The sequence below is a fragment of the Bos mutus genome, chromosome 18 (assembly GCF_027580195.1).
Source record: "Bos mutus isolate GX-2022 chromosome 18, NWIPB_WYAK_1.1, whole genome shotgun sequence".
In the NCBI taxonomy this organism is placed as follows: Eukaryota; Metazoa; Chordata; class Mammalia; order Artiodactyla; family Bovidae; genus Bos; species Bos mutus.
This window is the reverse complement of record NC_091634.1, coordinates 7,292,501-7,314,763: the sequence shown is the minus strand read 5'-3', so window position 1 is coordinate 7,314,763 and position 22,263 is coordinate 7,292,501. Positions and strand designations below refer to the sequence as shown.

Sequence of the window (22,263 nt, the reverse complement as noted above, 5' to 3'; positions counted from 1 at the left end):
ACTCAGAGAGAGAGAAGGCACAGACCGAGAGAGGGGACAGACACACTGAGAAAGGGGAGAGAAGCCCAGAGAAAGAGAGACCTTAAGACAGATGGAGACTCAGACAGGAGCTGAGAGTCCCTGGGACAGACTTAACTGCTTCACCCCTCCCCTGGAGCTATTTTCAGAAGGAAAACTGACACCCGCCTTGGTGGGGGGGGGGCAGGGGTCATCCCATACCCCTCCCTCAGCCTAAATATAGCATGGCAAGGTGGCAGGAAGGGTGTCCCCGGATTAGGGTGTTCCCCTCACTGCTCCCCATCCCAGGCCAAGGCGACGTAGAAGGTGGCTGCGGTTGTTTATTGGGATGGGGGAGGGGCCCTGTCCACGGGAGTGTCCTTTGGAGTCACTTCCCAGACCTCTCCAGGTTTCCCCCATCCCTAAGTACCCTACCTGCCCCATCCCCTACCAGAAGATGTCTATGGAACTTCCATTCTCCGATGGGGTAGTAGGGGTGAGTTTGCAGATGGGAAAGTTTCCGTCTCTTCCTCTCTCCGGGTCTCTATCTCCCTCTGTCTGGGTCCCTGTCCCCTCTGTGTCCCCTGTCCGTCCCCTCTGCACCTCTGCCCCCTTCTCTGGATCTTTGCCCCCCTTCCTGTGTCTCTTACCCACTCCCAGGCCGCTGCCCTCTTCTCTCCTCCTCTCCCTTCTCCCCTTGGGTGTCTCTGTCCGCTGTTCACATGTCTTGTCCTCTTTGGGTCCCTGTGCTGGGAGCTCCGTGCCTGCCTCCCAGACTCTGCCTTATGTCTGTCACTGCGATGGGGAGAGGGGGGTCTGTCTCCATTTCTGTCTTCAAACGTGCCTTTCCCTCGCTTTCGGAAAGAAGTGTTAAATTATTTAAAGGTTACATTATTTTCGACCTTTATCAAAAGCTTCCCACAATCTGTACCTTCTATCTCTCTGTGTAAAAAGGTGGTTGGATTAAATCAGGGGTTTCCAAACTGAATTTGTTAGCTGCAGACCGAGTTACTAAGAGAAATTCCATAAAGGGTAGGTTCCCCTCAGACCAGTTCAAACACTCTGATTTGTCACACTGGTGCTAAGTAAGATTTCATTTGAACAAAAAAGAAAGGGGTGGTGGTGGGGGGGGGGTCTTTAGCTAAAAATAACAACAACAAGTCTCTGTAAACCACTGGATGGATTTTAATAAATTAATACAAGTACTTTGAATTAATACAAGTACCTGGCACATAGGAAGCCCTATATGTGTTAGTGATTTCATTGTCCTCCTCCTCCTCCAAATGCCCTTTTAGTACGAAAGATCTCTGACCTTGGGTAACCCCCTCCCCTCTGAGCCTCAGTTTCCTCATTTGTGAGAAATGAAGCTGTTAAGTTCTGGTGCTGATCAGCAGGCTGATGGGGACACATGGGGTCAGGCAGCCGGCCACAAGTCCTGCCCCCAACTGGAACATTCCACACGACCTTGGGAAGCCACTCCCATGCTTTGAGATGCTGGTTTCTCCCCAGGGAAATAAAGCGGGCCCTGCAGTTTGTCTGATACACTTCTTGAACCTCGGGAGGGGTGGCGTACCCACTTGTGGATCTTTGTGTGATTCCATGGGTGCATCTCTCTTGGGTTCAGGGGCACTGACTTTTTCTGCCTTTTTCCTTTTTGGTTCACTTTCTCTGGGGTGCTCTGGTCTCTTTTCCAATTCTAGGTTTCTGTCCCTCTCATTCTGGGTGCCTGATACCCACCCTTCTGGGCCTCTGTCTTCCCCTCTCAGGATCTTTTTTCCCTCTTTGGATTCCCCTTTCTCTCTTAGGTCTCTATACCTCCCCAGCTCTCTTTGCCCCTCCTCTGGGTTTCTATCCCCCAATCAGGTCTGAACAGAGTACAGTTTCTACCCCTTTCCTCTTCCCTTGTGGCTCTGATCTCCATGCCTGGAAGCAAAACTCTAGGGGAAGACAGAGAAGGGGTTGGTTTGAATGGCAAAACAAGGCAGGTATGTGGTAAACGGAAGGGATATCTACATCTTGCTAGTTCACCCAGAAGCCCTCCGCATGACCAACTGAATCTACAGATACAGAAACCAGCCCTGGCCCCCCTTATAGTGATGACACTGAGCAAACCAGTTCAGTTGGTCTCCTAGAGTCCACACACTACATTTGCTCCTTGACACATGATTACTTCCTAGTGCTATTATCCCTAGGTCCACTAAATGCAAGCAAACCAACATGGCCCTATAGACCTCATACATACACTGCAACTCAACCCAACATTCCTACAGGACTCAGCGAACACACCTTGATGTAACTCAACTCAGTTTTATGACACAAGTGAACCAGCCCTATGAGACTCACATGATTACACAACTCATTACGATCCAACTTAATGTTGCCCCAGAAAACTTCTAGCCACATAACGCTATGCAATTCAACATGACAGAACCCTGAAACACTCCTACGAATTTACATTCCAACCCAACTTGATCTCATATGACCTAGAAAGCTCACATTCTATCACTTGACTCTTCGTATTTCTACATGGCTCACAAGTTCACAGAACCTAAAATAACATGGCCCTAGAAGAATCACAAAGCCACTCAGTTTCCAATGTCTCAACTCAACTCCACAACATCATGCATGAACACACAATCAGTCCCAACAATGCCATGGGTGACCACCTTACTTGATCCAACATGGCCCCAGGGGACTCATAAAACCACAGAACCCTGCACAATGCTGTTGGACAAGACTCCCAACCCAACCCAACCCAACAAGGAACCAAGAAACTCACAAAACTATGTGACCAAACCTATCTCAACACTACCCCAAAAGGCTCCACAAGCATTGCACAACCCAGTGCAATACAAACCAATGGAGCCTCCATCTCAACTCAGTATAACCCATTGCCATTCACTGTCATCTCAGGAGGTACCCACAGGAGCTACCAATCCACACCTCAAGACCCAATAAGACTTAGTGTTCCCCAGTTCATTACCACATAACTTAGTTCATCCTAGAAACAACACCCTCCCCCCAACTTTCCCCTCCTCCCTTCCCGCCCTCCCTCCAAGGAAATGTGAGGTCCTGCAGACCTCAACTGTCCCTCACACTTCGGTGACCATGTGTTTCCCAGGGGGGGCCCAGAGTGGAGGCGGCAGCTCAGACACCTCTGGATCCACCAACCCCCCATTGACCTTGCCCTCCAGGGGGCCACAGGGCTGTGTGTCCACATGGCTGTACATCCCAGCCTCTTCGTCATCTGTCTCCCGGTGGTAAAAGTAGCTGAAGTTGGAGACAATGACTGGCACAGGTAGGGAAATGGTCAGCACACCGCGATGGCACACAGAGAGCCCACTATCTTGCCACCCACAGTGACAGGTGCCATGTCTCCATAGCCAACTGTGGTCATAGTGACCACCGCCCACCAGAAGGATTCAGGGATGCTGGTGAAATGGGAGTCTGCCCGATCCACCTCGGCAAAGTAGACTGCGCTGGAGAAGAGGACCACACCAAGGAAGAGGAAGAAGATGAGGAGGCCTAGCTCGCGCATGGATGCCCTTAAGGTCTGGCCCAAGATCTGCAGGCCCTTTGAGTGCCTGGAGAGCTTGAAGATGCGGAAGACGCGTACCAGTCGGATGACTCGCAGGATGGCCAGTGACATGGCTGGCTGGCCCACTCCCCGCTGCCGAGCCAGCTCTGTACCCAATGCCACAAAGTAGGGCAGGATGGCCACGAAATCGATGAGGTTCATCACATTCTTGAAGAAGGCTGTTTTGCTTGGGCAGGCCGCCAGACGCACCAGCAGCTCGAAGGAGAACCAACAGATGCACAGAGTCTCCACCACAAAGAACGGGTCATCGAAGGGCAAGCGAGGTGGGGGTCCAGGCACTGGACTGGAGCCGTTCAGCCGAGCCGGGAACTGCAGGGAGGAAGGGATTCAGGAAGGACCATGCCAGGGCTGGGACACACTGGAACGGCCATATTTGCGGGTTAAATATTCAACTACTTCTTTACAAATTGGCCAATAGCCTCTGTCTCCAGAACCCCGCTGACCCAGTTGGCAGACCCTTCCTACCAGGACAGGACCTCAGGGATCATCCCTGTAAGGCTGACTTTAGGATCCCTGATCCTTCACTGGCAGGGTCTCCTGAAACGATGCTAGAGTGGAGATCAACCTCATCCCTTCCGAAATCCCGCTCCCAGCGTTGAACTTCCAGACGGGGAGGGTCCCAGTCCTTGCCTCACTCCCTTATGCCCCGGCCTCCCCAAACCCAGCCTAGACCATGATGGTTGAAGACCTTATCTTTAATGCCAAAACCCGGGCTCCTCCTCTCACTAACCTCAGTTCAACTTTCTTTACGATGGAGGCCTCTTACCCCAGCCCTCAGGCCCCCCATCCCTCTATCTCCATCTCCCTAGGTGGCTTTCTTCAGATCCCAGCCCTCAGTGCCTCCAGTCCATCCTTTCCATTGGTTACTGCCAGCTGCACAGACGGCCGATTTTTCAGTTTCTCCTTACCCCTCAGTTTTGATTTCTTAATACACCTTTCCTCCTGCCCTCCACAGGCCGGGTTTCTCACCTACCTCAACGCTCGCCTTCTGATAAGCAGGTCCTCCTATTCAGATCCTCAGGTCCCGCCCCATTAAGCTATATACATTTCCCTTCCCCAGCCCAGCTTTTAATGGTAGAATCCCCTAGTCGGGCGCTGTCCCTGGGTTGCTGCCCCTCTCACAGCTTCTCAGGTGGTGCTAGAGGTAAAGAACCTGCCTCCCAGTGCAGGAGACTTCAGAGATACAGGGTCGATCCAAGGGTGGGGAAGATCCTCTGGAGAAGGAAATGGCAGCCCACTCCGGTATTCTTGCCTGGGAAATCCCACGGACAGAGAAGCCTGGCTGGCTACAGTCCTTAGGGTGGCAAAGAGTCGGACACGACTGAAGCAACTTAGCACGCACAGCCCCTCGCCCGGCATTCTGATTCGTTTGGTTTTCCAACCCCAATGCCCCGCCCACCCACGGCCAGACCCCACCTTCCTGATAAGCCCCGCCTCCCAGTGCCCCTTACCCCACCTTATGATTGGCCAGGACCCCGTGGACGCGACCCACCTCCTCCTAAACCCCGCCCCACCACGCTCAGGCCCCGCCCCCTTACCGGGCCAGCGGCGGCCACCGCGGCAAGCCCCGGGTTGTCGCGGTCGTCGCGAAAGTCGGGCAGCGTCTCGAGGCAGAAGACGACGATGGAGACGAGGATGACAAGCACCGAGACGACGGCGAGCACGCGCGCCGCCTGCGAGCTCTCGGGGAACTCGAAGAGCAGCCAGAGTTGGCGCGCGAAGGCGTGGCGGGGCAGGGGGCGCTCGGTCGGCAAGGGGCAGCCCTCATCCTCGCGCAGGCGCGCTAGTGCCGCGCCGCCCAGCCCGTAGAAGGCCACCTCCTCCAGGAAGACGTCGAGCGGCACGTGCGCCGGCCGCCGCAGCCTCCCACCAGACTGGTAGTAGTAGAGGACCGCGTCGAAGCTGGGCCGATGCCGATCGAAGAAGTACTCGCGGCGCGCGCCGTCGTAGAAGCGGCTGCGGCGCACCGGGTCCCCGAGCAGCGTGTCCGGGAAGCGGCCCAGCGTGCGGGCCCGGGTCTCGAACCGCAGCCCGGCCACGTTGAGCACCACCCGCTCGCAGCAGCCGCAGGGCGGCGGGCACCCGGGCTCCATGGCGCGCGCAGCCCCGGCGACCCGCGGACGGACGTGTGGCCCCGACGCCCGACCCGGCCCGGCCCGGCCCCGCCTCGGCCGCCGCCGCTGCCGCCCCAGCCTGGTGTCCGGTGTCCACGCGTAAAAATAGCCCGGCCGCGCGGCCAGCGAGCGGGGGAGGGGGCGCCGTGACCCCGGCGGGGCAGAGGGCGGCCGCGCGCCCTCTGCCGGGGCGCCCGCCCTTCCGCCTGGCCGCCGCCGCCCTGGGGTTTCTCCGGGTTCATTCCGCCTTCGGGGCCCCTTTCTGTCTCCCCATTTCCTGAGACCTCTGTTCTGCGGCCCTCCGGGTTTCCGTGTGTGTGTGTCTCATCTATTTTTTAAAATGAGCATCTGAGCCCCTCTGTTGGAGTCACAAATTTCCATCTCTCTCATTCTTTTGAATGTCTCTGCTTCTGGCTATGTCTTCGCTTTGGGCCTGTCTGATTTCAGGGATGTATCTCTGAGTATGTCTCTGGGTCATTTTTCTCTGGGTTTTTGCCGTTCTAAAGTCACCTGTGTCTGGGGATTCCTGGCAGTCTCTGTGTCTTGGTCTCTGAATCTCCGTCTTCAGTTTGATTCTGAAAAGAGATATCACTGTCTCTCTTTATTTCTTGTTTCTCTTGGTCTCTGTCTTTCATCTCTGCCTACATCTCTCTGCTTCTTGTCTCTCCGGCTCTCTTATCTCTTAGCTCGCTGTGTCTCTGTCCCTGGGATTCTCTGGGGCTCCCTTTCAGCTAGCTTTCTTTCCCTGTCTCTCTGGATTACTGCAAGTCTCTGTCTCAGGGCCTCTGGACCACTGAGCCTCTCCGGAGTCATACTTCTGAATCTCTCTCCGACCATCACTCTAGGTTGGCTCGGCCACTGTCCTGGTGGTTGCCCCATCCTGGGGACGCTCCAGCAGCTGCTTATGAGCGTGAGCCCCCCACACCGGATCCCCTCGCTCTCCTCTCCTACCCCCACCCCAGGGTCTCCACCTGGCTTCTCTGCCAGACTTTCTGAGCCCCAGCAAGGCCTGAACTGGGGCCCTGAATTGTGCAAAAGAAGGCCGGGCCTGCCAGGAACAGGTGGGGGGTGGGCTGGGGAGATGCCGCAGGGTCACTCGAAGGGACCAAAGGACAGACCGACGATGGCCTTCCAGCCACCGGTGTCCAATGACACCGGGTAAAAATAGCCCCATCGGTTGAGCTTGGAGGGAGGCAGTGGGGATTGGACATCCAGACTCCTGGGAATGAGTCCCCGGACGCCCTCTGCTGGGGGAGAGGAGAGAGCCACTAAAGGTTTTAGCTCCCTAGGAATTTTGGCCCTCTTCCTGTCTACAGTTCAGTTGAGTCGCTCAGTCGTGTCTGACTCTTTGCGACCCCATGAACCGCAGCACGCCAGGCGTCCCTGTCCATTACCAACTCCCGGAGTCCACCCAAACCCATGTCCACTGAGTTGGTGATGCCATCCAACCATCTTATCCTCTGCCGTCCCCTTCTCCTCCCGCCCTCAATCTTTCCCATCATCAGGGTCTTTTCCTGTCTACAGTTTCTGCGATATTTTGTCACCATCCATCTGGATTTGTGTCCCTCTCTGTGTGTCTATGTCCCTTTCTTTCATGGTCTTTGACCCTTGCCGTGACTGAATCTCTCTCCCTGCCGCCCCCTCCCATCTCTCTGGCCTTTTCCCTTCTCTCTGGTCTTTTCTCTCTCTCTCTTTTTCTTCTCTTTCTCAGAACTCACAGAAGCTTCTCTTTGTGGGTTTCTGAACATTTGGTATGAACAGATCCTTCCTCCTTCCTATAGCCGTATCTCTTACACCCTTCCACTACTGAGCCTGGAGGTGGGCTCACTCTTTTACCTCCAGAAAATTCTCCCTTCTTTCACTTCCAGAAAATTCTCCCTTCCTCAGCTCCTCTGACACTCAAGCTATCCATGGACACCTTTCCCCAGCCTTCCGTAAAAACTCATCCTTCCCCTTTCTGGCCACTCCCATTCTTTCAGGGAAGAGTTTCATTCCTGGCTCCATATTCATTACTCTAAAACTACTGCCATAGGGAATTCCCTGATGGTCCAGTGGTTAGGACCCGGCACTTTCACTGCCGGGTCCTAACAGTGACCCAGTCCTTCCAGTCCCTGGAAGAGGACCTGATATCTCACAAACTGCATGGCAGCCAAAAAAAAAAAAAAAGGAAAGCTACAATCATCCTTGGAAGAGATGCTATGTGATTTTAGAGGTTAGGTCATAAAAGGCAACCTTCCACCCCACTCTTTTCCTTGGGAACCTTGTGCAGGCCAGATGACAAGGCCCATGTGGAGGGGACCCTAGGCTACTAAGCTTGCAGCTAATCAGCAGCATCAGCCTGCAGCCACGTGAGTAAGCCATCTTAGAAGCGCATCCTCCTGCCCCAGCTAGGCTACCCACTGTAGCACAGATAAGTCTTCTCCCTGTACCGCACCCCCCACCCTGCCCAGCTTGTAGCCTTGTGAGCAAAATGAATGGTCTTTGTTTTCAGTCACACAGTCTTTGAGTGGTTTGTTACACATACCACAATAATAGATAATCCACATGTGGTATCTTGGTACTCTGAGCCTATCGTTTCCATCCGATCTACCCCAGCCTCCTCCCTTCCTGCCTGCCTCCCCCCTCCTTCCTTCCATTTTTAAAGTTTTATCAAGCTACAGTTCACTCATTTCAATTTACACAGAGGACTTCCCTAGTGTCCAGTGGCTAAGACTCTGTACTTACCACTCCCACACACAAAAAAGACTCTGCACTCCCAATGCAGGGGGCCTGGGTTCAATCCCTGGTCCGGGAACTAGATCCCTCATGCTGTAATGAAGACTGATGATCCTGAGTCCTGCAGCAAAGACCTTGAGCAGCCTAAATAAATATTAAAAAATAAAAGGGGCTTCTCTGATGGCTCAGATGCTAAAGAATCTGCCTGCAATGCAGGAGACCGGGGTTCCATCTATGGGTTGGGAAGATCTCCTGGAGAAGGGAATGGCAATCCACTCCAGTATTCTTGCCTGGAAAATCCCACAGACAGAGGAGTCTGGCAAGCTACAGTCCATAGGGTCACAAAGAGTCGGACACGACTGAGCGACTAACACACTTTGAAAAAATAAATAAAGTATACAACCCAATGGCTCCTCCTATATTCATGAGTTTTGCATCCATCACCACAGTCGAATTTAGACCATTTTTGTTATCCCCCCCAGAGAAACTCTACACCCCTATCTGTCACCCCTTAATTGAGCCACCCACAATTTGGAGGTAATTTGCTATAGCAGTAACAGGAAACTAAGAGACGGTCTCTCCTCTTCCTTGGTATCATTTTTGTTCCTGTGTTACAATAAGACCTTTTTTAAAAATTTATTTTAATTTTGAAATATTTTCAGACTTACAAAAGAGAGGCAAAGATAGCACAGAGAATTCATGATAGCCTTCACCCAGGTTCTCCTAATGTTAGCGTCTTACATTGCCATGGTTCCTTTGTTGAAGAAACTGACAATGGTACAATACTGTTGACTAAATGATGTGCAAATTGCCTCCATTTTTCTGATTAATGTCCTTTCTTCCTTCTAAGATCCAATCCAGAATACCATGTTGCACTGAGCTTTCGTGTCCTCTTCAGTTCAGTTCAGTTGCTCAGTTGTGTCCGACTCTTTGCTACCCCATGAATCACAGCACGACAGTCCTCCCTGTCCATCACCATCTCCCGGAGTTCACTCAGACTCACGTCCATCAAGTCGGTGATGCCATCCAGCCGTCTCATCCTCTGTCGTCCCCTTCTCCTCCTGCCCCCAATCCTTCCCAGCATCAGAGTCTTTTCCAATGAGTCAACTCTTCGCATCAGGTGGCCAAAGTATTGGAGTTTCAGCTTTAGCATCATTAATTCCAAAGAACACCCAAGACCAATCTCCTTTAGAATGGACTAGCTGGATCTCCTTGCAGCCCAAGGGACTCTCAAGAGTCTTCTCCAACACCACAGTGCCAAAGCATCAATTCTTTGGCACTCAGCTTTCTTCACAGTCCAACTCTCACGTCCATACGTGACCACTGGAAAAACCATAGCCTTGACTAGACGGACCTTTGTTGACAAAGTAATGTCTCTGCTTTTTAATATGCTATCTAGGTTGGTCATAACTTTTCTTCCAAGGAGTAAGCGTCTTTTAATTTCATGGCTGCAATTACCATCTGCAGTGATTTTGGAGACCCCAAAAATAAAGTCTGACACTGTTTCCACTGTTTCCCCATCTATTTCCCATGAAGTGATGGGACAAGATGCTATGATCTTAGTTTTCTGAATGTTGAGCGGTAAGCCAACTTTTTCACTCTCCTCTTTCACTTTCATCAAGAGGCTCTTTAGTTCCTCTTTACTTTCTGCCATAAGGGTGGTGTCATCTGCATATCTGAAAGAGGAGAGTGAACAAGTTGGCTTAAAGCTCAACATTGAGAAAACTAAGATCATGACATCTTGTCCCATCACTTCATGGGAAATAGATGGGGAAACCCGCATATAGGTTTCTCAAGACCACCAGGTCAGGTGCTCTGGTATTCCCATCTCTTTCAGAATTTTCCACAGTTTATCGTGATGTCCTCTTAGCCTCCTGCAATTCTGCAATTTTTTTTTTTTTTTTTACTATTTCCTTGTCTTTAATCACCTCAACACTTTTGAAGAATACTGTCCCTATTGAAGGTCAGTGGACTATTCCTCAGTTTGCCCAATAGAGTTTTGCCAAGAGAATGCACTGGTCATAGCAAACACCCTCTTCCAACAACAAAAGAGAACACTCTACACATGGACATCATCAAACGGTCAACACCGAAACCAGACTGATTATATTCTTTGCAGCCAAAGATGGAGAAGCTCTATACAGTCAGCAAAAATAAGACCGGGATCTGACTGTGGCTCAGATCATTAACTCCTTATTGCCAAATTCAGACTTAAATTGAAGAAAGTAGGGAAAACCATGAGACCATTCAGGTATGACCTAAATAAAATCCCTAATGATTATACAGTGGAAGTGAGAAATAGATTTAAAGGAGTAGATCTGATAGACAGAGTGCCTGATAAACTATGGACAGAGGTTTGTGACGTTGTACAGGAGACAGGGAGCAAGATCATCCCCAAGAAAAACAAATGCAAAAAGGAAAATGGCTGTCTGGAGAGGCCTTACAAATAGCTGTGAAAAGAAGAGAAGCCAAAAGCAAAGGAGAAAAGAAAAGATATACCCATTTGAATGCAGAATTCCAAAGAATAGCAAGGAGAGATAAGAAAGCCTTCCTTAGCGATCAGTGCAAAGAAATAGAGGAAAACAATAGAGTGCGAAACACTAGAGATCCCTTCAAGAAAATTAGAGATACCAAGGGAACATTTCATGCAAAGATGGGCACAAGAAAGGACAGAAATTGTGTGGACCCAACAGAAGCAGAAGAGATTAAGAAGAGGTGGCAAGAATACACAGAACTGTACAAAAATGATCTTCATGACCCAGATAATCACAATAGTGTGATCACTCACCTAGAGCCAGACATTCTGGAATGTGAAGTCAAGTAGGCCTTAGGAAGCATCACTGTGAATAAAGCTAGTGGAGGTGATGGAATTCCAGTTGAGCTATTTCAAATCCTAAAAGATGATACTGTGAAAGTGTTGCACTCAATATGCTAGCAAACTTGGAAAACTCAGCAGTGGCCACAGGACTGGAAAAGGTCAATTTTCATTCCAATCCCTAAGAAAGGCAATGCCAAAGAATGCTCAAACTACTGCACAATTGCATTCATCTCACGCTAGCAAAGTAATGCTCAAAATTCTCCAAGTCAGGCTTCAACAATATGTGAACTTCCAGATGTTCAAGCTGGATTTAGAAAAGGCAGAGAAACCAGAGATCAAATTGCCAACATCTGCAGGATCATCAAAAACGCAAGAGAGTTCTAGAAAAACATCTATTTCTGCTTTATTGACTATGCCAAAGCCTTTGACTGTGTGGATCACAATAAACTGTGGAAAATTCTGAAAGAGATGGGAATACCAGACCATCTGACCTGCCTCTTGAGAAACCTGTATGTAGGTCAGGAAGCAACAGTTAGAACTGGACATGGAACAACAGATTGGTTCCAAATAGGAAAAAGAGTATGTCAAGGCTGTATATTGTCACCCTGCTTGTTTAACTTATATGCAGAGTACATCATAAGAAATGCTGGGCTGGATGAAGCACAAGCTGGAATCAAGATTGCCGGGAGAAATATCAATAACCTCAGATATGCAGATGACACCACCCTTATGGCAGAAAGTGAAGAGGAACTAAAGAGCCTCTTGATGAAAGTGAAAGAGGAGAGTGAAAAATTTGGCTTACCGCTCAACATTCAGAAAACTAAGATCATGGCATCTTGTCCCATCACTTCATGGGAAATAGATGGGGAAACAGTGGAAACAGTGTCCAACTTTATTTTTGGGGTCTCCAAAATCTCTGCAGATGGTGACTGCAGCCATGAAATAAAAAGATGCTTGCTTCTTGGAAGAAAAGTTATGACCAACCAAGACAGCATATTAAAAAGCAGAGACATTACTTTGTCAACAAAGGTCCGTCTAGTCAAGGCTATGGTTTTTCCAGTAGTCATGTATGGATGTGAGAGTTGGACTATAAAGAAAGCTGAGTGCCAAGGAATTGATGCTTTGGCACTGTGGTGTTGGAGAAGACTCTTGAGAGTCCCTTGGACTGCAAGGAGATCCAACCAGTCCATCCTAAAGGAGATCAGTCCTGGGTGTTCATTGGAAGGACTGATGTTGAAGCTGAAACTCCAATACTTTGGCCACCTGATGCGAAGAGCTGACTCATTTGAAAAGACCCTGATTCTGGGAAAGATTGAAGGCAGGAGGAGAAGGGGATGACAGAGGATGACATGGTTGGACGGCATCACCGACTCAATGGACATGAGTTTGAGTAAGTTCCGGGAGATGGTGAAGAACAGGGAGGCTTGGTGTCCTGCAGTCCATGGGGTTGCAAAGAGTCGGACACGACTGAGCAACTGAACTGAACTGAACTGAATAGATAGTTTTTCTGTGGGAGGAGGGAGAATGCTACACATAGGTGAGGTTCCCTTTTCATCACATCACATTGGGGGTACTATATTGCTATATCTTATCATCAGTGGCATTAATTTTGATCATTTGGTTAGGTGAGCATCTGCTGAGTTTTTCAATTGTTGTTGTTCAGTCGCTCAGCCATGTCTGACTCTGTGGCCCCATGGACTGCAGTGCACCAGGCTTCCCTGTTCTTCACCATCTCCCGGAGTTTGCTCAAAGTCATGTCCATTGAGTCGGTGATGCCATCCAACCATGTCATCCTCTGTCGTCCCCTTCTCCTCCTGCCTTCAGTCTTTCCCAGCATCAGGGTCTTTTCCAGTGAGTCAGTTCTTTGCACCAGGTGGTCAAAGTATTGGAGCTTCAGCTTCAGCATCAGTCCTTCCAATGAATATTCAGGGTTGATTTCCTTTAGGATTAACTGGTTTGATCATCTTGCAATCCAAGGAACTCTCAAGAGTCTTCTCCAGCACCACAGTTTGAAAGCATTAATTCTTTGGTACTCAGCCTTCTTTATGTTCCAACTCTCATATGCACATATGACTACTGGAAAAATCATAACTTTGACTATATGGACTTTTGTTGGCAAAATGATGTCTCTGCTTTTTAATATGCTGTCTAGGTTGGTCATAGCTTTTCTTCCAAGGAGCAAGCATCCTTTAATTTCATGGCTGCAGTCACCATCCACAGTGATTTTGGAGCCCAAGAAAATAAGGTCTGTCGCTGGTTCCATTGTTTCCCCATCTATTTGCTGTGAAGTGATGGGACCGGATGCCATGATCTTCATTTTCAATTATAAAGTTATTATTTTTCCCTTTGTAAATAATGAATTAACTTGGGAAAACCAGTTTTTTTGGGGGGTTTCTGGTCAAGTTTATTGAGGTTTAATTCACATACAATAAACTTTATCCTTTACAGTATACACTTCTATGAATTTTGAAAAATGAATAGTCATGTAACTGCCACTACAGTAAAAATTTAGGACCGTTCCCTCCCCACCCACAAAGTTCCCTTCTTCCCTCTGTAGTCAGCTGCCTCCCACACTTCCAGCTCTTGGAAACTATTGCTCTGTTTTCTCTCCCTCTTTTCTAGTAGTTTTGCATTTTTCAGAATGTCAAATAAGGCCGACCCTTGAGTAACTCCAGGTTGGAAAGGAGTGCTGATGGTCTACCCAGTTGAAAATCTGAGTACTGTGTTTTCTCCATGTTCATGTTTCCACTTTCAGGAATTCAAACAGCCAAATGGTTTAGTACTGCAGTATTGAGTGCTGAAACACATTCACTAAGTAGATACATTGTTTCATCTATACTTGTTCAAGAGTGGAGTATAAATAAAATCATACACTGTGTAGCCTTTTCAATGTGGTTTCTTACACTTAGCATAGTGCATGGAAGATTCATTCCTGCTATGCATATCAGTAGCTCTTTCCTTTTATTTTTTATTGAAGTATAGTTGACTTTCCTTCTTCTTCCTCTTTTTTTTGAATAAAGGTTCAAGATTCAGATCACCTTCTCTTTTTAAAAATTAATTAATTCATTTATTTTTGGCTGTACTGGGTCTTCGTCGCTGTGAGGGCTTTCTCTAGTTGTGGCGAGCGGGGGTTACTCTTCATTGCAACGGGCAGGTGTCTCATTTCAGTGGCTTCTCTTGTTGCGGAGCACAGGCTCTAGGGCGTGAGGGCTTCAGTAGTTGCAGCTCATGGGCTCGTAGTAGGGCTCCTGGACTAAAGCACAGGCTCAGTAGCTGTGGTATATGGGTTTCATTGGTCTGCGGCATGTGGGATCATCCTGGAGCAGGGAGAATCCGTGTCTCCTGCATTGGCAGGTGGATTCTTTATCACTGAGCCACCAGGGAAGCCCCATCCTCCTCCTTTTTTAAATTGAATTAAAGATTCTTTAAATTCTACAGAGCTTTACAATTTTCAAAAGTTTCACACACATGATTTCATCTAGTTCCATAATTACTCTTTTCCCCCCTACCCCATCATGCCCCTGCCCTATTCCCTCTCCCTACTGGTAGTCATTTGTTCTCTATTTCTCTGAGTCTGCTTCTTTTGTGTTATATTCACTAGTTTGTTGTAGTTTTTAGATTTCACATATAAGTGATATCATACACTATTTGTCTTTCTCTGGCTTGTTTCACTTAGCATAATGCCTTCCAAATCCATCCAGGTTGCAGCAAATGGCAACATTTCATTCTTTATTGTGGTTGAGCAGTATTCCATTGTATACTATATCTTCTTTATCTATTCATCTGTTGATTGACACTTAGATTGCTTCCATATCTTGACACTGGCTCCTTCTCCTCCCCCCCCCCCCCAGCCTCCTTTGGCCCTCCCATGCTGCATGAGAGCATCTTATTTCCCTGAATAGGGATAGAACCCATGCCCCTTGCAGTCTTAACCATTGTAGGGAAGTCCCAGACCCTGCCTCTTTCTTGAAGCACTTTCCTTCTTGGCTTCCTGGACTCTGGACTCTCCTGGCTTTTCTCCTACATTTGTGATCCCTCCTACTCAGTCTCCTTTGATGAATCTTCTTGCTTTATCTCAATTCTGATGGAGGGCCTTGAGACTCAGTGCTTAGACATGTTCCCCTCTCCATCTTCTCTAGTAGCAGAGTTCATTCAGTCACATGGCTTCAAGTACCACCTCAACTCCAATGACTCCCAAATCTAGGTTTCCAGCCCTGAACTCTTCTGCAATTGCCATATCTTCCAACTTGCAATTCCACAGCTCCATCTGAGTGTCAAACAGACATCTTTGACATGTCCAAACCCAGAACTCCTCCTCGATAATCCCACTCTTCCCCACGTCTTCCCTCTCTAAATGAATGGCACCATCAGTCACCCAGTCGCTTAGCCTACAAACCTAGGAGTGAGGATTATTGTTAATGGAAAATTAGCTTTATTTAAAGTTTTTCCTTAGGGATTTCCCTAGCAGTCCAGTGATCGAAACTTTACCTTCCAAAGCAGGGGGTGTGGGTTCATTCCCTGGTCAGGGAGAGAGGACCCCACATGCCAAGTGGTCAAAAATCCAAAACATAAAAAAAGCGGAAACAGTGTTGTAACAAATTCAGTAAAGACTTTAAAAATGGCCCACATCAAACACAAATCTTTTAAAAAGTTTTTATTTAGGCTTGTTATTTTGAAATCATTTCAGACTTACAGAAAATTTGCAAAAGGCATTAATAGCACAGATTTCCCATATATCCTTCACCCAGCTTTCACCATCAACTTCTTACATAACCACAGTACAATTATTTGCCAGGAAATTAACAATGGTATATTACCATTCACAAATAATGCTATAGACCTCATTTGAGTCTCAGCAATTTTCCAGTGACGTTCTTCCTCCAGTTTAGAATCTAATCCAGGATCCCACATTATACTGAGTTGTCTCCTTAATTTCCTCTGGGAATTATTTCTAATAATTCCACTCTTATAGCAACTAAATAAATGAGATCACCTTCACAATAGATCCTAAATCTTACCACTTCTTTTCACTCCACTGCTATAGTAACTGGGCAGGACCCTATGAGGTCTTCCCAGGACAAACCTCCACCCTGCCCTTGTCTTCTGCCTGCATTTTGTAAAAAAAACCTTTAGCCAAAGAATAAATTTCATCAGAAAAAAATGAAAAAGTGCAGAAGCAAAGAAGAGCAGTCAAACAAATAATAGTTTAATCATTAAACAAAGTCAACGACCTTTAGTTCTTCTTCAAGGGCTATAGATAATATTTTGAGCCGTCTCCTTTGAGATGTTTTGCAGATACCAAAACCTCCACCAGGTGGAAGAAGTTAACTGCATGATAACCAGACTGTGGCCATGACATAAGCTGCTTCGCCTTGCACAGTTCCCGAACTGCCCTCAAAGAAATGGGAACAAACTACCTCTGGAACTGAAGATTCAGTTCAGTTCAGTTGCTCAGTCATGTCTGACTCTTTGTGACCCCGTGGACTGCAGCACACCAGGCCTCCCTGTCCATCATCATCTCCCGGAATTTGCTCAAACTCATGTCCATTCAGTCAGTTATGTCATCCAACCATCTGGTCCTCTGTTGTCCCCTTCTCCTCCTGCCTTCAATCTGTCCCAGTATCAGGGTCTTTCCCAGTGAGTCAGTTCTTTGCATCAGGTGGCCAAGTATTGGAGCTTCAGCTTCAACATCAGTCCTTCCAATGAATATTCAGGACTAATTTCCTTTAGGATTGACTGGTTTGATCTCCTTGCAGTCCAAGAGACTCTCAAGGGTCTTCTCCAATGCTGCAGTTCAAAAGCATCAATTCTTCAACACTCAGCTTTCTTTATGGTTCAACTGAAGATTAACTGTACTTAAAACAATCAAGATGATGTTGGTCAGACAACTGCATGACGAATTTCAAGATGATTGTCAGAGATGACTGTACTGTTCTGCATGTAGCTCCCTCCTTCTGCCTATACATCCCTGAAACACTCTTGTTTCAGTTCTTGTGGGGGCACTTCTGGTTCAAGATGGTGGAGTAGAAGGATGTGCGCTCATCTCCTCCTGGGAGAACACCAAAATTACAAATAGCTGTTGAATAACCATTGACAGGAGGACTCTGGAACCCACCAACAAAGATACCCTTCCAAAGACAAAGAAGAAGCCACAACAAGATGGTAGGAGGGGCACAATCACAATAAAATCAAATCCCATACCTGCCGGGTGGGTGACCCACAAACTGGAGAACAATAATACAAAAGACGCTCTCCCACTGTTGTGAAGGTTCTGAACCCTATGTCAGGCTCCCCAGCCTGGAGATCTTACAAAGGGACTAGGAATCCCCAGGGAATCTAGCCCTAAAGGCAAGCAGAATTCGATTACAGGACTTCCACAGGTCTGGGGGAAACAGAGTGTTCAGTCTTGGAAAGAAAGAAAGTGTTAGTTTCTCAGTTGTGTCTGACTCTTTGGGACCCCGTGAACTGTAGCCCACCAGGCTCCTCCATCCATGGGATTTTCCAGGCAAGAATACTGGAGTGGGTTGCCATTTCCTTCTCCAGGGGATCTTCCCAACCCAGGGATTGGACCCAGGTCTCCTGCATTGCAGGCAGACTCTTTACTGTCTGAGCCACCAGGGAAGCCCTTGGAGGGCACAAACAAAATCTTGTGTGCACCGACATACAGAAGAAAGGAGCAATGACCCCACAGGTGACCGAACCAAAACTACCCTCTAGTGTTGGAGGGCCTCCTGTGGATGTGTGGGCTGGCAGGGGTTCACCACAGGGATGGAGGCACTCAAAGCATCAGATTAGGAAGGTTCCCCTTGACCTTAACCCTTTTGGAGTTCACCATTATCCCTACCATAAAGCCCACAGACCCCAGGGCTGGGTCACCTCAGGCCAAGCAACTACGAGGAAGGGAATACAACCTCACACATCAGCAGATAATTGGATTAAAGCTTTACTGAGCAAGGCCCTGCCCACCAGAACAAGACCCAGTTTTTTCCATCACCAATCCCTCCCATGAGGAAGCTTACACAAGCCTCTTAGCTTCATCCATCAGAGGGCAGACAGAAGAAGCACAGTCCCAAGCAGCTAAAACAAAAACCATATTACAGAAAGTGAATCATGATGAAAAAGCAGAAAGTTATGTTCCAGATGAAAGTGAAGATCTCTCAGTCGTGTCCAACTCTTTGCAACCCTATGGACTACATAGTTCATGGAATTCTCCAGGCCAGAATACTAGAGTGGGTAGCCTTTCCCTTCTCCAGAGGATCTTCCCAACCCAGGGATCAAACCCAGGTCTCCTGAATTTCAGGCAGATTCTTTACCAGCTGAGCCACCAGGGAAGCCCAAGAATACTGGAGTGATTAGCCTATCTCTTCCCCAGTGGATCTTCCCAACCCAGGAATCAAACCTGGGTCTCCTGCATTGAAGGTGTATTCTTTACCAACTGAGCTATCAGGGAAATCCAAATGAAGGGACAAGATAAGACCCCAGAAAAACAACTAAATGAAGTGGAGATAGGCAAGCTTCCAGAAAGAGAATTCAGAATAATGATGGTGAAGATGATCCAGGATCTCAGAAAAACAATGGAGAAGATGCAAGAAATGTTTACCAAAGACCTACAAGAACTAAAGAACAAACAAACAGAGATGAATGATACACTAGAAGGAATAAATAGCAGAATAACTAGGCAGAAGATCAGATAAATGACATGGAGAACAGAATGGTGGAAATCACTGCCACACAACAGAATACAGAAAAAAGAATGAAAAGAAATGAAGACCCCTAAGAGACCTCTTGGACAACGTTAAATGAGTGAACATTTGCATTATAGGGGTCCCAGAAGGAGAAGAGAGAGAGAAAGGACCTGAGAAAATACTTGAAGAAATAATAGCTGAAAACTTCCCTAACATGGGAAAGGAAATAGTCAATCAAGTCCAGGAAGCACAGAGAGTCTCAAGCAGGAAAAACCTAAGGAGGAACACACCAAGACACATAGTAATCAAACTGACAAAAATTAAATACAAAGACAAAATATTAACAGCAACAAGGGGAAAAAATGACAAATAACATATAAGGGAACTCCCATCAGGCTATCAGCTGATTTCTCAACAGAAACTCTACAGGCCAGAAGGAAATGGCACGATATATTTAAAGTGATGAAAAGGAAGAACCTACAACCAAGAATACTCTACCCAGCAAGACTCTCATTCAGATTTGATGGAGAAATCAAAGATTTACAGATAAGAAAAAGTTAAGAGAATTCAGCACCACCAAACCAGCTTTACAACAAATGCCAAAGGAACTTCTCTAGGCAGGAAACATAAGACAAGGAAAAACCTACAGAAAATAAACCCGAAACAATTAAGAAAGTGGTAATGGGTCATACATAATTACCTTAACTGTAAATAGGATTAAATGCGCCAACCAAAAGACATAGACTGGCTGGGGGATGAGAACATGTGCATGTATGCACTTCCACTTACCACATCACTCTGCTTGACCCCTAAGTGGTATGTAATTATTTTATATTGTTAAGTTACTCGTGTTCCCATTGTGGCTTGCAATTGTAATTATCTTTTATTCTTTTGTCTGGCTACTGATTGTGAAAACTAATAAACATCTTTCACTATTATAAATAAATAATAAGCAACCAGGGTTTCCCTGGTGGCTTAGATGGTAAAGAATCTACCTGCCAATGCAGGAGATGTGGGTTAGATCCTTGGGTCAGGAAAATCCCCTGGAGAAGGGAATGGCAACCCACTTCAGTATTCTTGCCTGGAGAATCCTAGACAGAGGAGCCTGGTGGGTTACAGTTCATGAGGTCGCAAAGAGTTGGACATGACTGAGTGACTAACACTTACTTAAGCAACCAAATTAAAAAGAGAGAGAGAGGGAGAAAAAAAAAAGTCCTTGTGGAACTTCCCTGGTGGCCCAGTGGTTAAGACTCCACTCTCCCACTGTAGGGGGCACAAGTTCCATTCCTGGTTGGGGAACCAAGATTCCTCCATGTGGCATGGCACAGTCAAAATAAATAAATAAATACAAGTTCTTGTGCTCTGATTGGTAGGGGGGAGTTGGTTCTTTGGTACACGAGTCCACCTTCTCCCCAGATGCCTGGCCTCCTGAATAAAGCAAATGTTCCTTTCCTACTAACACTCATCTCTGGAGTATTGACTTCTCAGCAGTGAGTAGCTGAACCTGAGTTCAATAACACTACCTTCTTAGTCCAAGCCATCATCTCTTCCCTGGAAATTGTAGCCTCTTTCCTGCATTTTCTTCTGTCTATTGCCATTGATGTGATCTTTTAATAATGCAAATTATGCTTTGTCCATCTTCTGATCTAAGCCCTTTAGTAACTTCTTATTTATTTTCAAATAAAATCTGCCCTCTCCCCCATGTGATACTTTATTCAGGCAAAGATCAGCAATGGCTGCTACAACCAGGGGGTGAGAGATGAGATGGTTGGGGAACTGTGGCAAAGTCTCACTGCTCAGATTACCAAAGAGAAAATGTACTTCTAGACTGAGATCTGTCAGTTAGCTCCTTGATAAGGTGGCCAAATTCAGCATCATAATAGTGGGACTATCTCCAGATGTGATGCAGTCAAAGTCTTCAGTATCACCAGGGAAAAGATCTTAGCAAAAATGCTCAACATCAGTTTATTCGAACTTCAGACTCAATTTCCATTTTACAGGCAAACAGGGTTAGTGGAAGACACTGCAAACACCATGAGGAAATAATCAGAAATCCAGAATGTGGGACTTTCTACTGGAAACTGGTCTGAACTTAGGGGAAAAACCAACAACATAATTTGGGAAAAAGTGCCTGTGTCTGTATTCTATATTAAGAGAGAATAAAGAAAAAAAAAGGATAAAGAGACAGGACAACCAAATGCAATGCGTGAGACTTGATTGACTTCTGGTTGAGATTAAAACAAAATACTTGTGGGTCTATTGGGAAAGTCTGATTTCTGAATAAATCTGAAATAGAGAATGGATAAACTTTCTCAGAGGTGAAAATAGTTTTGTGGGACTGGATAAACTTTCTCAGAGGTGAAAGTAGTTTTGTGGTTTGTAGAAGAATGCTCTTAATCTTAGAAGATGCATGCTGAAACATTCAGAGGTGCAGTGCCTTAGAAATTTACTTTTCAATGATACAGGGAAAAAATTATTAAAGCACGTTTAGCTTTATTTTAATTAATTTTTTTTATTTCGAAACAAATTTAGAATTTTGGGAAGGCTCCAAAAAAATAGTTCAGGGGGTTCTCATATACATACGTACTTACGTAATACGTACATACGTCAAAGTACTTAAAACATAATAGTCATTTAAATTTGTAATAATTCCTGCAATTATTATTAAATAGGCAATTGAATCAATTATTATTAAATAGGCAATTGAATCTATCCAAAAAACTTAAAAAATACTTAACTTTTTACAGGTCTGCTGCTGCTGCTGCTAAGTCTCTTCAGTCGTGTCCGACTCTGTGCGACCCCATAGATGGCAGCCCACCAGGCTCCGCCGTCCCTGGGATTCTCCAGGCAAGAACACTGGAGTGGGTTGCCATTTCCTTCTCCAATGCATGAAAGTGAAAAGTGAAAGTGAAGTCGCTCAGTCGTGTCCGACTCCTAGCGACCCCATGGACTGCAGCCCACCAGGCCCCTCCATCCAGGTCTACATCCAGGGATTTTCCAGGTCTACAGAACCCTAAATCAGTTTTCTACCCTCTCCACCAACAACCTGGGACTCCCGCCATCCTTCCTAATTCAGGGCCTTTGCACTTGCTGTTAACCCCGCCCCGATCTCCCTTTCCTTGGGCCTCTGTTTAAATGTCATCTTCAGAAGAGCCTTCCATTATCATCCTTTTCAATTTTTTTTTTTTTTCTTTTTGGCTGCAACACACAGCATGTGGGATCTTAGTTCCCTGACCAGGGATTGAACCTGCGCCCCCTGCAGTGGAAATGCGAACTTTACCACTACACCACCAACGAAGCCCCGTCGTCCTTTCTAAAATAGCTCCTCTTTCACAT

General features: G+C 46.9%; 1 protein-coding gene across 1 annotated transcript; it reads right to left on the bottom strand.

Moving 5' to 3' along the window:
- Positions 1 to 1,160: 1,160 nt before the first annotated feature.
- KCNA7 (potassium voltage-gated channel subfamily A member 7) lies at positions 1,161 to 5,782 on the bottom strand. The gene is given in 3 exon segments (XM_014478109.2): positions 1,161 to 3,319; positions 3,322 to 3,904; positions 5,134 to 5,782. Coding segments are annotated over 3 exon segments (1,368 nt in total). The 5' UTR covers positions 5,689 to 5,782; the 3' UTR covers positions 1,161 to 3,089.
- Positions 5,783 to 22,263: the final 16,481 nt, after the last annotated feature.